At 46.9% G+C, this 13,292-nt stretch overlaps 1 protein-coding gene across 1 annotated transcript in view; it reads right to left on the reverse strand.

The window, feature by feature from the left end:
- LOC115458796 (NADH dehydrogenase [ubiquinone] 1 subunit C1, mitochondrial-like) overlaps positions 1 to 13,292 on the reverse strand; it is a 63,271-nt gene that overhangs the window by 38,118 nt on the left and 11,861 nt on the right. Inside the window, exon 2 of the mRNA XM_030188608.1 lies at positions 10,439 to 10,542. Within this exon, the coding sequence (XP_030044468.1) occupies positions 10,439 to 10,542 (104 nt within the window). The remainder of the gene's footprint in view (positions 1 to 10,438; positions 10,543 to 13,292) is intronic.

Consider the following 13,292-nt stretch of genomic DNA (forward strand, 5'->3'; position numbering starts at 1 on the left):
TGATTATCTGGCTCCTAAGCGTACCACTGAGAAGACTATAGTGTCCAAGCTTATTTTCTACTTTCATAAGTCCCCGGGGTATGAAGAGTTACTAACAAATGAGCAGCCTGTCACAATTGGGGATTGGCGCCTATGGTGTGCAAAGTCTCCATTTCGTCTTCGTTCCCCCTGGGATAGGGGCTCGCATTATGGGCACCCTAAGTACCCTGTCCAGCCTGAGCCAACATTTATTGGGAACTTTCCTCACCCTCTCCTTGGTCATTACTGGCTCTGTGATAATGTCCTCCACATGATTCTTCCCCCCACATATGATTTTTGTGTATTGGTAACCTTGAATTATTTTCCTAAAGTTATTCCTCTTAAGCCGCTATCCCCGCACCGCTCTAAGCGAGAGGCTTTGTCCTTACCCTCCTCCGTTGCCACAGAGGATGAGGCGATTGAATTAGCCCTCCAGTATATTAATTCTACTTATCCTCTGACTAAAAAGAGACTTGTAGCCCTTTCTGCCACAGCCTGGATTCCAATTGGAGGCCCGGTAGCGGGTATTACTGAACTAGGTATGGCTACCCGGAGACTTCAATCCCTACTCCATGTTTTAGTTCATGAGCTGAACGTGGTAGTCAATGCATTGCAGGATCAAATTAATGAATTAAGTATAGTTTCTCGGTATAATCGTATGGGCCTTGACTACCTCTTTGCAGCTCAGGGTGGCCTCTGCACAGTGCTAAATTCTTCAGAGTGCTGTACTATTGTCATAAATAGGACGCATGTAGTTAGGCATGCCATGGATAAAGTCCTACAGTTGGCTAGCCTTAATGTGGAGGATTACCGAGGAGGATTAGATCTTACCTCCTGGTGGTGGTCATTGACCTCCTGGATACGTCCCTTGTTCATTTCCCTAATAGTCTTAGTTTTAGCAGGGTTTTTGTTTTGTTTCCTGGCCTCATGTGCTTCGGCAGTATGCCGTCGGACCTTAACAAGTAGGGTAATGGTGATTCACAAGTCTATTCCTAGTTAGGATCACTATAATCTCCAGAGTTTGAGATGTGAGACTTATTTCTGCATAAGCTGATTTTAGTCTCAAAGGGGGGAATGAGGCAGCCATGGGCAAAGAAAGTGTTAACTCTGAGAAATAATTATATATATATAAGAAATGATATTAAAAGCTTGAAGTTTGAATTCTTTTCACTCTGCCAGCAAAGTAGTGAAGGAATGCAGGCTGGAATTAATTAGAGTCTAGTTTGGCCGAGCTAAGGTTAGGAAAGGTCAGTGAGAAATGAAACTCTGTCCCTTGTGAATTGCCAATGCTAGCTGGCACATCTGTAAATTATTAGGCTTACTGAATAGTTTTGTAAGCAGGCACGAGCCAGACATATGACATATTGTAGTTTAAGAATAGGCTGAAATACTATTTAGAGAGAGGCAATAGATTAGTATTTAGAAGTTCTGTTTATATTTAGGATATGTCTTATAAGAATGCTTACTTTAGAATATGTTGTATTCTGTGTAAATTAATAATTCTGTGTAGGATGTTTGTTCAACTCTGTGTTACTTTTAAAATGATCCTTTGTCTGCTGTTTAAGGCTGCAGTGAGGAGATCAACATGTGTTTTGAATTAACTATGGTCTTAGCTAGTTCTGTGTATGGAGCTGAGAGGTGAAAAAGGTCAGAACTAGTCAGCTCTCTTCTCCTTGATTAATTATAGGTAAAATGCAGGAATGGTCTTGGAAGTAATAACCTGATATGTATGCTATTAATTAAGATTGGCTTTTGACCTCTTTAATGAATGCCAGAGTTTAGTTAGCAGTTAGTATGAACCAGACTAGGAATATGAGAATAACCAATGTTAGATGGGGCCTCTTAGTCTCTAAGGGAATCCAGTCTAAGCCATAGATGAGACATCAATCATAATGAGAAATGTAAGAGTTCTGGAGACCAAATGTCTGGCTTAAGGGGCCCCAGGTCAGAGGTCAGTTTAGGATGTCTGGAACCTATGTAACTGATATTTCAAAAGTAATGATTGGTTGAGGCAAGGTAGCCAATCTAATTCCTTAACCAATTGGAGAGTAAGGGGGCTGGGCTAGGCTAGGCTGGATAGAACAGTATTTAAGTAGGAGCAGAAGCAGTTTACGTCAGAAAGAACTCAGAAGGAGCTCAGAAGAAAGAGAAGGACAGAAGGAACAGACAGAAGAAGGAGAAGACAGCATAAGAAGAGAAGCAGCTGAGACAAAGACACAGAGAGCTGAGAGAAAGAGAAGAGAGCTAGAACTGATGTCTTGCTTTGTTTGCTGGCAAATAAAGAAGATTTTTCTCTCATACTGGTGTGTGCTGTCTGACTCCTGAGGCATCACAAATTCATGCATCAATTCCTGCAACATTTAGCTTTCCTGCTTTTCCCTTTGGTTCCCCTGCTTTTCCCTCTTGGTTTTGGAAGCATTGCTATGTGTAGGGCTTTGGAAGCTCTGTTGCTATTAGAAGTACTCCTGGGTTTGGTGTTGTTAGGAACACTGCAGAGTTTGCTGTTAGAAGTACTTCTGGTGTTTGTGCTATTGGGAGCATTGCAGTCTTTGCTGTTGGTGTTTGGTGACTTAGAATCACTTTTGGCTTATGTGTTAGCTTCACTGCTTTTTCCTTGTGGCTCCCCTGTCTTCCTTTTTAGTGCTAGGAGCTCTTCTGGTTGCTTGCCAGAGTAGTGCTTAGGAAGCACCTTGTTAGTTGTATCTAGCTTGCTAGAGCAGTGCTTAGGTAGCTGGTTAGTTCGGTGTTTAGCTTATTAGTGTAAAGCTCTGCTTGTAGCTTGGTGCTTAGTAGCACCTGTGTTAGCTTTGTGTTTAGTTCCCTGCTCTGTTAGTCTAGGGCTGAGGAAGTCCCTTTCTTGAGCAGGGATTAGGAGCTCCTGTTTAGTATAGGGCTTAGGAAGTCCTTTTGTCAGTTTACGGTTAGGAACACTCCTGCTGGTTTAGGGCTTGGGAGCACGTAGATCAGTTTAGGGTTAGGAGCACTTCTGTTTCCAGTCCTGGTCCCTATGTCATCCGGTATCCAGTAAGTCCTGTCGGCTACTCGAACCCAGGAGCTCAACTCTTGGGGGGCTTAGTAGCTAAGTACAGGTGAAGCTGTTGGACCAGTCCAGTGTGCTCCAGTCCCGTGTTCCGGTCCTGTGTCCTCCAGTCCGGGGGACCAGTCCAGGGTGTTCCAGTCTGGTGTGCTCCAGTCCAGTGTGTTCCGGTCCGGTGTGTGTTCCAGTCCTGTGTCCTCCAGTCCGGGGGATTCCAGTCCATGTGTTCCGGTTCGCTGGGCAGTGCCTGCAGTCCCTGCCGGTGTGTTTACCCAGAGTTGGTTGGTGGGTTTTGCCTGCTGCTGTCGCTCCTCGTCAGCAGCCCAAGGGCTCACGTTTGCACCAGAGCCCGGCCCCGCGGGCTCTGAACCTGAGAACCTGACAGATTGCAAAGGCCATGAGCCCGGCAAGAACCCCCGCCCAGCTGACCCAGCTGGGGTCCAGCTCCATCGTTATTCTTGATCCTTCTATGACTCTTCGTCAGTATCGTGGGAAACTTTTGTCTCATCCTGTTTTGAAGAAGACCCCTGAAGCGGCAGCTGAGAGAAAACGTGTCCGGTGGCTTGGAATCGCTGAAAACCCAGTTTCAGATATGGACCCTTTTATCACGCTCGCTGAATATCGCCGCAGCCTGGTCTTGAATCCAGCTTTGTGGGATACTCCTGAAGCTGTCGCTGAGAGGAGACGTCTTGGGAATTCCACGCTCTGGGCCCAGCAGGGGTCCAGTCCCGTTCAAGCAGCGCGCCCAGACAAGCCTCTGAATCCAGTCCGAGCAGCACGTCCAGCCAAGCTTCAGAGGCCAGTCCAAGGGATGCTCCTAACCGAGTCGCCGATCCCAGTTCAGGTGGCGCTTCCACTCAAGCCTCTGAGTCCAGTCCGAGGGATGCTTCTGACTGAGTCTCCGATTCCAGTCCAAGCAGCGCTTCAAGCCAAGTCTCTGCGTCCAGTTCAAGTGGCGCTTCAAACCAAGCCTCCTAGTACCAGTTTGGATCCCAGTTCCAACCCCATTTTTGATCTGGATCCGTTTCTGACACTCCAGGATTACCGGGTTGCACTTTTGTCTGATCCAGCCCTGAAGAATACTCCTGAAGCTGCAGCGGAAAGAAGGCGTGTCTCCTGGCTTGGGTTCGAAGAAAACCCAGTTTCTGCTATTGATCCCTCTACCAAGCTGTTCTTTTACCGCTTCCAACTCCTCTCGGAGCCAACCCTACGGGATACTCCTGAAGCCCAAGCTGAAAGAAGGTGGCTTCCTGATTTTTCCCGCCAAACTTCTGAGTCCAGCCTGAAGGGCTTTGCCTGCCAAGATGCTGAGTCCGGATCGAGTGGCAGCAGTGGCAGCCGAGATGCTGAGTCCGGAGCGAGTTGCAGCAGTGGCAGCCAAGATGCTGAGTCCAGGTCAAGTTGCAGTCCTGGCCGAGCTGCTGAGTCCACACTGTGGGCTGAGTCTACACCGAGTGCTGAGGCCAGCCGTGATGCTGTGTCCACTCCGAGTTGCAGCAGTGGCAGCCAAGATGCTGAGTCTGGATCGAGTTGCAGTTCCAGTCAAGATGCTGAGTCTGGATTGAGTTGCAGTTCCAGTCAAGATGCTGAGTCTGGATCGAGTTGTAGTTCCAGTCAAGATGCTGAGTCTGGAGTGAGTTGCAGCATTGGCAGTCAAGATGCTGAGTCTGGATCGAGTTGCAGTTCCAGTCAAGATGCTGAGTCTGGATCTAGTTGTAGTTCCAGTCAAGATGCTGAGGCTGGATCGAGTTGTAGTTCCAGTCAAGATGCTGAGTCTGGAGTGAGTTGTAGTTCCAGTCAAGATGCTGAGTCTGGATCGAGTTGCAGTTCCAGTCAAGATGCTGAGTCTGGATCGAGTTGCTGTTCCAGTCAAGATGCTGAGGCTGGATTGAGTTGTAGTTCCAGTCAAGATGCTGGGTCTGCACTGAGTACAGAGTCCAGCCGAGACAATGAGTCCACGATGAGTGCTGAGTCTGCACTGAGTACAGAGTCCAGCCAAGATGACGAGTCCACGATGAGTGCTGAGTCTGCACCGAGTGCAGAGTTCAGCCGAGATGCCGAATCAGAATTGAGTTACAGTCCCGGGCAAGATGCTGAGTCCGGGTCAAGTTACAGTCCTGGCCAAGATGCTGAGTCCGGTGAGAGTTACCGTCCCGGTCAAGATGCTGAGTCCAGGTCAAGTTGGAGTTCCAGTCCCAGGCAAGAGGCTGAGTCCGGGTCAAGTTACAGTCCCGGCCAAGATGCTGAGTCCGGTGAGAGTTGCCGTCCCGGTCAAGATGCTGAGTCCGGGTCAAGTTGGAGTTCCAGTCCCAGGCAAGATGCTGAGTCCAGGTCCAGTTGCAGTCCCGGCCAAGATGCTGAGTCCGGGTCAAGTTGGAGTTCCAGTCCCTGGCAAGATGCTGAGTCCGGGTCAAGTGGGAGTTCCAGTTCCAGGCAACATGCTGAGTCCGGGTCAAGTTGCAGTCCCGGCCAAGATGCTGAGTCCGGGTCAAGTTGGAGTTCCAGTCCCAGGCAAGATGCTGAGTCTGGGTCAAGTTACAGTCCCGGCCAAGATGCTGAGTCCGGTGAGAGTTGCCGTCCCGGTCAAGATGCTGAGTCCGGGTCAAGTTGGAGTTCCAGTCCCAGGCAAGATGCTGAGTCCGGGTCAAGTTGCAGTCCCGGTCAAGAGGCTGTGTCCGGGTCAAGTTGCAGTTCCGGCCAAGATGCTGAGTCCGGAGCGAGTTCCAGTGCCAGCCGAGATGCTGAGTCTACGCTGAGTACCGAGTCCAGCCAAGAGGCTGAGTCAGAATTGAGTGGCAGTTCCGGCCAAGATGCTGAGGCCGGACCAGGTTGCAGTCTCAGGCAAGATGCTGAGTCTACTCCGAGTTCCCATTTCAGCCAAGATGTTGAACTCCTTCTGAGTTCCAGCTCTAGCCAAGGGGCAAGGTCTAGTCTGAAGTCCAGTTCAAGTTCCTGTCTGGCTTCAGATTCCAGGATGGGTGTGGGCTCTAGCCCAGTTCTGGCTGCTACAGTGGAGTGCCAGGAAGTCAAGGAAGTTGTGGACTCCTTCAAGAGATGGTTCCTGTTGAATAGGACTCCACTTGTTGCATCCAAGACTCTGATCCTGCCTAGCAGCCGTTCTAAAGAGCCTCGTGGTGGCCAAAGCCATTCTGGTTTCCTAGTTCCAGATGTACTTGTCACGTCCTGCCCAGCCGCCCAGATTTATGTTGTGAAACCCATTGGGAGATTTCATCACAGCTACCCATGGAGACCTAAATTGTCTTTTGAGACCTGGAGCTCCCGTGGGGACACGGGAGCCTTGAGGGGGAGGTGCTGTTATGATTGGGGTCTGAACCCCTCTCAAACTTACCTCTTTCCTGGGGGTCAGCTTCTTAGCTGGCTTCTGTTTCTTTTCTCTGTCCTTTCTGAGCTGGCTCTGTCTCTCTGTGCTGGCAGCTTCCAGCAGCAGGGCTCTAATTGTTTCACTATACTGCACCTGTGGGGGTAGTCTGAGTTGTTCTAACTCTCTTTGGGTGTACTGGCTTCAAGTGTTTCACGGTTTTGCATTGGTGTGGGTTGGGCCTCTCTGGGTCAGTGTGCTTTTGCCTAGGTCTAGGGAGTGTGACATCATCAGGGAGGGCCTTGATAAGGAAGTGGTCTTGTTTCCTTCAGGGCCTTTGCAACAGTTGTGTTTGCTTTAGGTAGGGTGGTGCAGTGTGCACTTCTGACATTGTGTCTAGGGTCCCTGCTTGCTTTTGCTAAGGTCCAGGTTAGTGTTAGTGCAGTGTGCACTGGTGTCTATGTGTTTAGCTTTCCTGCTTTTCCCTTTGGTTCCCCTGCTTTTCCCTCTTGGTTTTGGAAGCATTGCTATGTGTAGGGCTTTGGAAGCTCTGTTGCTATTAGAAGTACTCCTGGGTTTGGTGTTGTTAGGAACACTGCAGAGTTTGCTGTTAGAAGTACTTCTGGTGTTTGTGCTATTGGGAGCATTGCAGTCTTTGCTGTTGGTGTTTGGTGACTTAGAATCACTTTTGGCTTATGTGTTAGCTTCACTGCTTTTTCCTTGTGGCTCCCCTGTCTTCCTTTTTAGTGCTAGGAGCTCTTCTGGTTGCTTGCCAGAGTAGTGCTTAGGAAGCACCTTGTTAGTTGTATCTAGCTTGCTAGAGCAGTGCTTAGGTAGCTGGTTAGTTCGGTGTTTAGCTTATTAGTGTAAAGCTCTGCTTGTAGCTTGGTGCTTAGTAGCACCTGTGTTAGCTTTGTGTTTAGTTCCCTGCTCTGTTAGTCTAGGGCTGAGGAAGTCCCTTTCTTGAGCAGGGATTAGGAGCTCCTGTTTAGTATAGGGCTTAGGAAGTCCTTTTGTCAGTTTACGGTTAGGAACACTCCTGCTGGTTTAGGGCTTGGGAGCACGTAGATCAGTTTAGGGTTAGGAGCACTTCTGTTTCCAGTCCTGGTCCCTATGTCATCCGGTATCCAGTAAGTCCTGTCGGCTACTCGAACCCAGGAGCTCAACTCTTGGGGGGCTTAGTAGCTAAGTACAGGTGAAGCTGTTGGACCAGTCCAGTGTGCTCCAGTCCCGTGTTCCGGTCCTGTGTCCTCCAGTCCGGGGGACCAGTCCAGGGTGTTCCAGTCTGGTGTGCTCCAGTCCAGTGTGTTCCGGTCCGGTGTATGTTCCAGTCCTGTGTCCTCCAGTCCGGGGGATTCCAGTCCATGTGTTCCGGTTCGCTGGGCAGTGCCTGCAGTCCCTGCCGGTGTGTTTACCCAGAGTTGGTTGGTGGGTTTTGCCTGCTGCTGTCGCTCCTCGTCAGCAGCCCAAGGGCTCACGTTTGCACCAGAGCCCGGCCCCGCGGGCTCTGAACCTGAGAACCTGACATATTCAAAGTTGTTAAAATGCATGCAGATTATTAAAAATTGCAGGAAGACCTTAGGAAGCTGGAAGATTGGGCATCCAAATGGCACATGAAATTTAATGTGGACAACTACAAAGTGATGCACATTGGGAAAATAATCCAAATTAGTTAGTTGATGCTAAGTTCCACCCTAGGAGTCAGCACTTAAGAAAAAGATCTAGGTGTCATCATGGACAATATGCTGAAATCTTCTGCCCAGTGTGTGGTGGTGGCCAAAAGCGCAAACAGGATACTAGGAATTATTACACTTGAGAACCATGCACATAACATAACCAAAAAGATGTTTCATTCAATGTGGAAACTAAAAAGAGTTAGACCATTTTTTCTAAGGATTGTCTTCCGCAATCTGGTACAATCACTGGTACTCAGTCATCTGGACTATTGTAACTCACTCTACGCTGGCTGTAAAGAGCAAATACTCAAAAAAACTCCAGACAGCTCAGAATACGGCAGCCAGACTAATATTCGGCACACCAAAATACGAAAGCGCAAAACCCTTACGAGAAAAACTACACTGGCTCCCACGTTCAAACTTTGCACTTTAGTCCATAAAATCAACCATGGTAACGCCCCAGCCTTCATGTCAGATCTAATAGAACTACCACCCAGGAACGCAAAAAAATCTTCCCGCACACCCCTCATTCTTCATCCCCCAAGTGTAAGGGTTTGAAATACAAATCAATGCATGCATCTACCTTTTTCTATACGAGCACGCAGCTCTGGAATGCGCTGCCACGTAACTTGAAAACGGTCTATGAACTGACCAGTTTCCACAAACTATTAAAAACCTGTCTCTTCGACAAGATATATCACAAAGATCAACATGTGTAACTGTATAATCTTTTGAACTTCTAGTACTGTCTTATAATGTCTTTTGCTTTAACACCATCATATAATTCACCACCATGTAACACAAACCCTCTGTAAACCTAATGTATATTCACTTCTATTTCCAGTACCCATGATGTATTGTAAGCCACATTGAGCCTGCAAAGAGGTGGGATAATGTGGGATACAAATGCAATAAATAAATAAAAATTAGGAAAGGGATAGAAAATAAGAAAGAATATTATAGTGCCTCTGTATCGCTCCATGGTGTGACCACACATTGATTATTTTGTGCAATTCTGGTTGCAGTATCTTAAAAAAGATATAGCAGAATTAGAAAAGTTTCAAAGAAGGTCACCCAAAATGATTAAGGGGATGGAACTCCTCTCATATGAGGAAAGGTTTAAGAGGTTAGCACTCTTCAGCTTGGAAAAGAGAGATGGATGAGGGGTTACATGATAGAGGTCTACAAAATACTGAGTGGTCAAGAATGGGGAACATAAAGTACAAAAACTAGGAGACCCTCAAGGAAGTTACATGGTAATACTTTTAAAACAAACAGGAGGAAATATTTTTCCACTAAACAAATAGTTAAGCTCTGGAAATCGTTGCCAGAGGACATGGTATCAGCAGTTAGTGTATCTGGATTTAAAAAAAAGGGTTGGCAAAGTTCCTGGAGGAAAAGTCCATAGTCTGCTATTGAGACAGACATGGGGAAGCCACTGCTTATCCGTGGGATCAGTAGCATGAACCTTCCTACTATCTGGGATTCTGTCAGGGACTTGTGACCTGGAGTGGAGGAGTGGCCTAGTGGTTAGGGTGGTGGACTTTGGTCCTGGGAAACTGAGGAACTGAGTTTGATTCCCGGCACAGGCAGCTCCTTGTGACTCTGGGCAAGTCACTTAACCCTCCATTGCCTGCCGCATTGAGCCTGCCATGAGTGGGAAAAAGCGCGGGGTACAAATGTAACAAAAATAAATAAATAAAATTGGCCACTGTTGGAAGCAAGATACTAAGCTAGATGGACCACTGGTCTGACTCAGTATGGCTATTCTTATGCAATGAAGGAAAGAGTAGGGAGGATGGAAGGCTTCTCAGAAAGATGGGAGTGAAATGAATGGCAAACAAGTGGTCATGTTACAAGAGGCAATGGACAAGTGAACAACCAAAGGAATGAGACATCTTGGTGATGCCAGCATCTTGAGAACTATGGACAAATTGGACTAGGGAAAGAGAGAAACTGAAGACAAGCAGAAGACAGGATACACAGACATGGATAAAAAAGAAATAGACCACCAAAGACTGACAAATGGAGAAAACAAGAAAATAAATAATTCTGGATTAAAACAAAAACAAAAGACAAGGAACAAGAAAAAAGAAAGACTAGAAAAGTTCTGTGCTATTGCTTCGCTCGGGCGCTGTCAGAGCTATGATCATGGGGGCGCAGGTAAATGTGGGCAATAGTGGCCTTCAGTGCATGCATTAACCTTTGATCATCAAGCTGTAAATCTACAAATTCAAATCCTTAGACCCAATATCAGTAATATACAGAAGAAAGCCAAGTAACAGCACACCTGACAGCAAGGGTTATAAGAACTATAATCTTTCTTTCCCACAGTAATTTAGATTTTCACCTAACATTCCAAGCAACAACACAGCCATGACTACTTACCGTTACCCACAGAAATGCGGACGTTCCAAATGCCAGGCTAACCCGTAGCCAGTTCGGCCTGCTGTAGTCTGGCTTCTTTGCAAGGAACATAGAACGCGTCTGCACTGAAATGGTGAAATACAATGCATAAGTTACTATGCACAGGTCCGGTGAAGCACAATTTTTTTTTTTGCACATTCATGTAAGGTTAATGTTTTCACTCATTCCTTTCTGAAGTTAAAGCTTTTAGTGGCTGTCTTAAAAAATGATCGCATAGTCTGGAATGTTCCAGTACATCATCTTTAGAATACAAAGGCTCCAGTTGTATAAGGTGAGGATGACAACTCAACCAAATCACCGACATTACCATTACATGTGCTCTAACCATTAAACTAACGTGGAGGGGCATTTTCGAAAGGTCGTCCAAGTATGGATTAGGACGCCCTCATGAAGTTGTCCAAAATCAGGTAGGTATAATCAAAAAATAGTATGGACGTCCTTAGACATTCCATTATTGCAGTGCGAAATGCCCAAATCAGGGACGCCCAAAGTATAGTAAAAAAAAAAAAAAGGACACCCATCTTCCAGAACCGCCAAAGGGCGCCCCCAACATTCACTCTTGCCAACATTTGTCATATGGTCCTTCGGCGGTTTTACAAGAAAGACGTTCTTATTACTATGGACTTCTCTGATGTATCTGGTTGTTCCGCAAGTACAGTGCATGTAGTTGCGGACATCCAGGTATGGGAAATATAAAGAATATTAATGTGCAAAATACAATAACAAAGACATGTTTCTTGCAGCACTGCTGAAGGACGTCCATCTTACTAGGCCCGCTGAAGGACAGCGGGCCTGTAAGAGGGACGTCCTTCGGCAGTGCTGCAAGAAACGTGTCTTTGTTACTGTATTTTGCACATTAATATTCTTTATATTTCCCGTACCTGGATGTCCGCAACTACATGCACTGTACTTGCGGAACACGCAGCTATGGGAAATATAAGGAACATATATATTTTATTGTGTATATATTAATAGGTTCGCACACTTGATAATGATCCATATAAGGGAGACGTCGTACGTATGAACACATAGAGGCTTATTTTCAAAGCACTTAGCCTTCCAAAGTTCCATAGAAACCTATGGAACTTTGGAAGGCTAAGTGCTTTGAAAATATGCCTCATACTCATCCAGATAAGGCCCCGCACCCGTGACGACAGTCCATGCGTGACGGCTGTCCACGTGCGGACCCATTATATATGCCAGGACGTCCACGTGCTGACCCGTCCATATATGGAACTGTGCATGTAAGGACGTCCATCACGCATGGGCATCCATATAAGGTGATGCACGCTTTCCCACGATTATTCCCTAACAAATATGTCTTTACGGCGAGAGCCAAATTTCAGCAACGCTGAAAGCTTGTGCCTGGTCTACCACTGTCTGAAGCACCAGTGCATTCTTTTTATGCACCACTACCACCACCTGCCCCCCAGGACTGTCTCTATCCAAGCCTGGTGTCAAATAAGAGACAGGTTGGAAAGGTAAGTGTTTGCTTCCCCCCCCCCCCTCCTAGGCTATCAGGTCCCCCTCCTGTAGCTACACATATAAGAGCTCCCTCAGCAATGTAAGCACTAAATGTAGTCTGCATTCAAGGGTAATCAGTGATATGTGCACATGCACATTCATTAATAGAATCTATGTACTAGAAAGGAAAACCATTCCCATATCCCTACAATACTGCACACAAACGGTACTCTCTGTCCTCATGTGCACCGCAATGACATCACCTGTACCAATGTAATGTCCTCCCTCCCCCCCCAATCAGTGTTGTGCGTCTCTCCTATTTGATTTCCAAATGAATTTGTGTGCTGAAGGCAAGAAGGGCCATCCCCTGACTCCTGGTGTACAAACGTATATCTTGCAGAAGATTTGGCATTCGGAGGGACCTCGAGTCCCTGTTGCGCAGGTTCCGCCGAATCAAGCGGGAGAACCCTGACATGATAAGGGCAGTGAGACGGCACCTCAGGGCTCGACGTAAGTATTATAAACAGGGCACCTGTACTCATTTGTAAATGTATTTATTTAATAATGCAAATGTTGTGTACAGTATCAGTTTCCATGTGGCTAATAGGCAACTAGTAAGTCATAACACCTCTGTCCCAGATCAAGGCCTGAGGTTGCAGCTACCCTCCCATGAGTGTGGCTGCAACTTCCAACTAACCTCCTCTGAGATGAATGAGGGCTCGACGTAAGTATTATAAACAGGGCACCTGTACTCATTTGTAAATGTATTTATTTAATAATGCAAATGTTGTGTACAGTATCAGTTTCCATGTGGCTAATAGGCAACTAGTAAGTCATAACACCTCTGTCCCAGATCAAGGCCTGAGGTTGCAGCTACCCTCCCATGAGTGTGGCTGCAACTTCCAACTAACCTCCTCTGAGATGAATGAGATGACATGCCTCACTTCTGTATCCCCTTTCTGGGGTGGATACTGTTTCATGGTATTCCTGCCTGAGGTCCTACTCTTACTGGATATCATTGCCTCATATTAAAGTTATGTGCTCCCCCCCCCCCAACAAAAAAAAAAAAACCTGGTCAGCCAACCATAGTCACAAATCATAATGCAAACATGCTGCTGACCAATGAGTGTGGTCTGCCAACACATCCTATGTACTCTGTGTCAGACCAGCTTCCAGGGTTCCCTGTCATGTCATCTCATACCCCATGGGTATAGCCCAGGGCTCATGTGATCCCGGACCTAATCTCCGCACCACAGGTGGGATTTGTGAAGGGTAGGTCCGCAACTAGGAACATAAGAGCAATCTTGGCTTCTCTGGAGGTGATAGAGTGGCTTTGGATGCCTTCTCTGTT

This window comes from Microcaecilia unicolor, unplaced genomic scaffold (assembly GCF_901765095.1).
Source record: "Microcaecilia unicolor unplaced genomic scaffold, aMicUni1.1, whole genome shotgun sequence".
In the NCBI taxonomy this organism is placed as follows: Eukaryota; Metazoa; Chordata; class Amphibia; order Gymnophiona; family Siphonopidae; genus Microcaecilia; species Microcaecilia unicolor.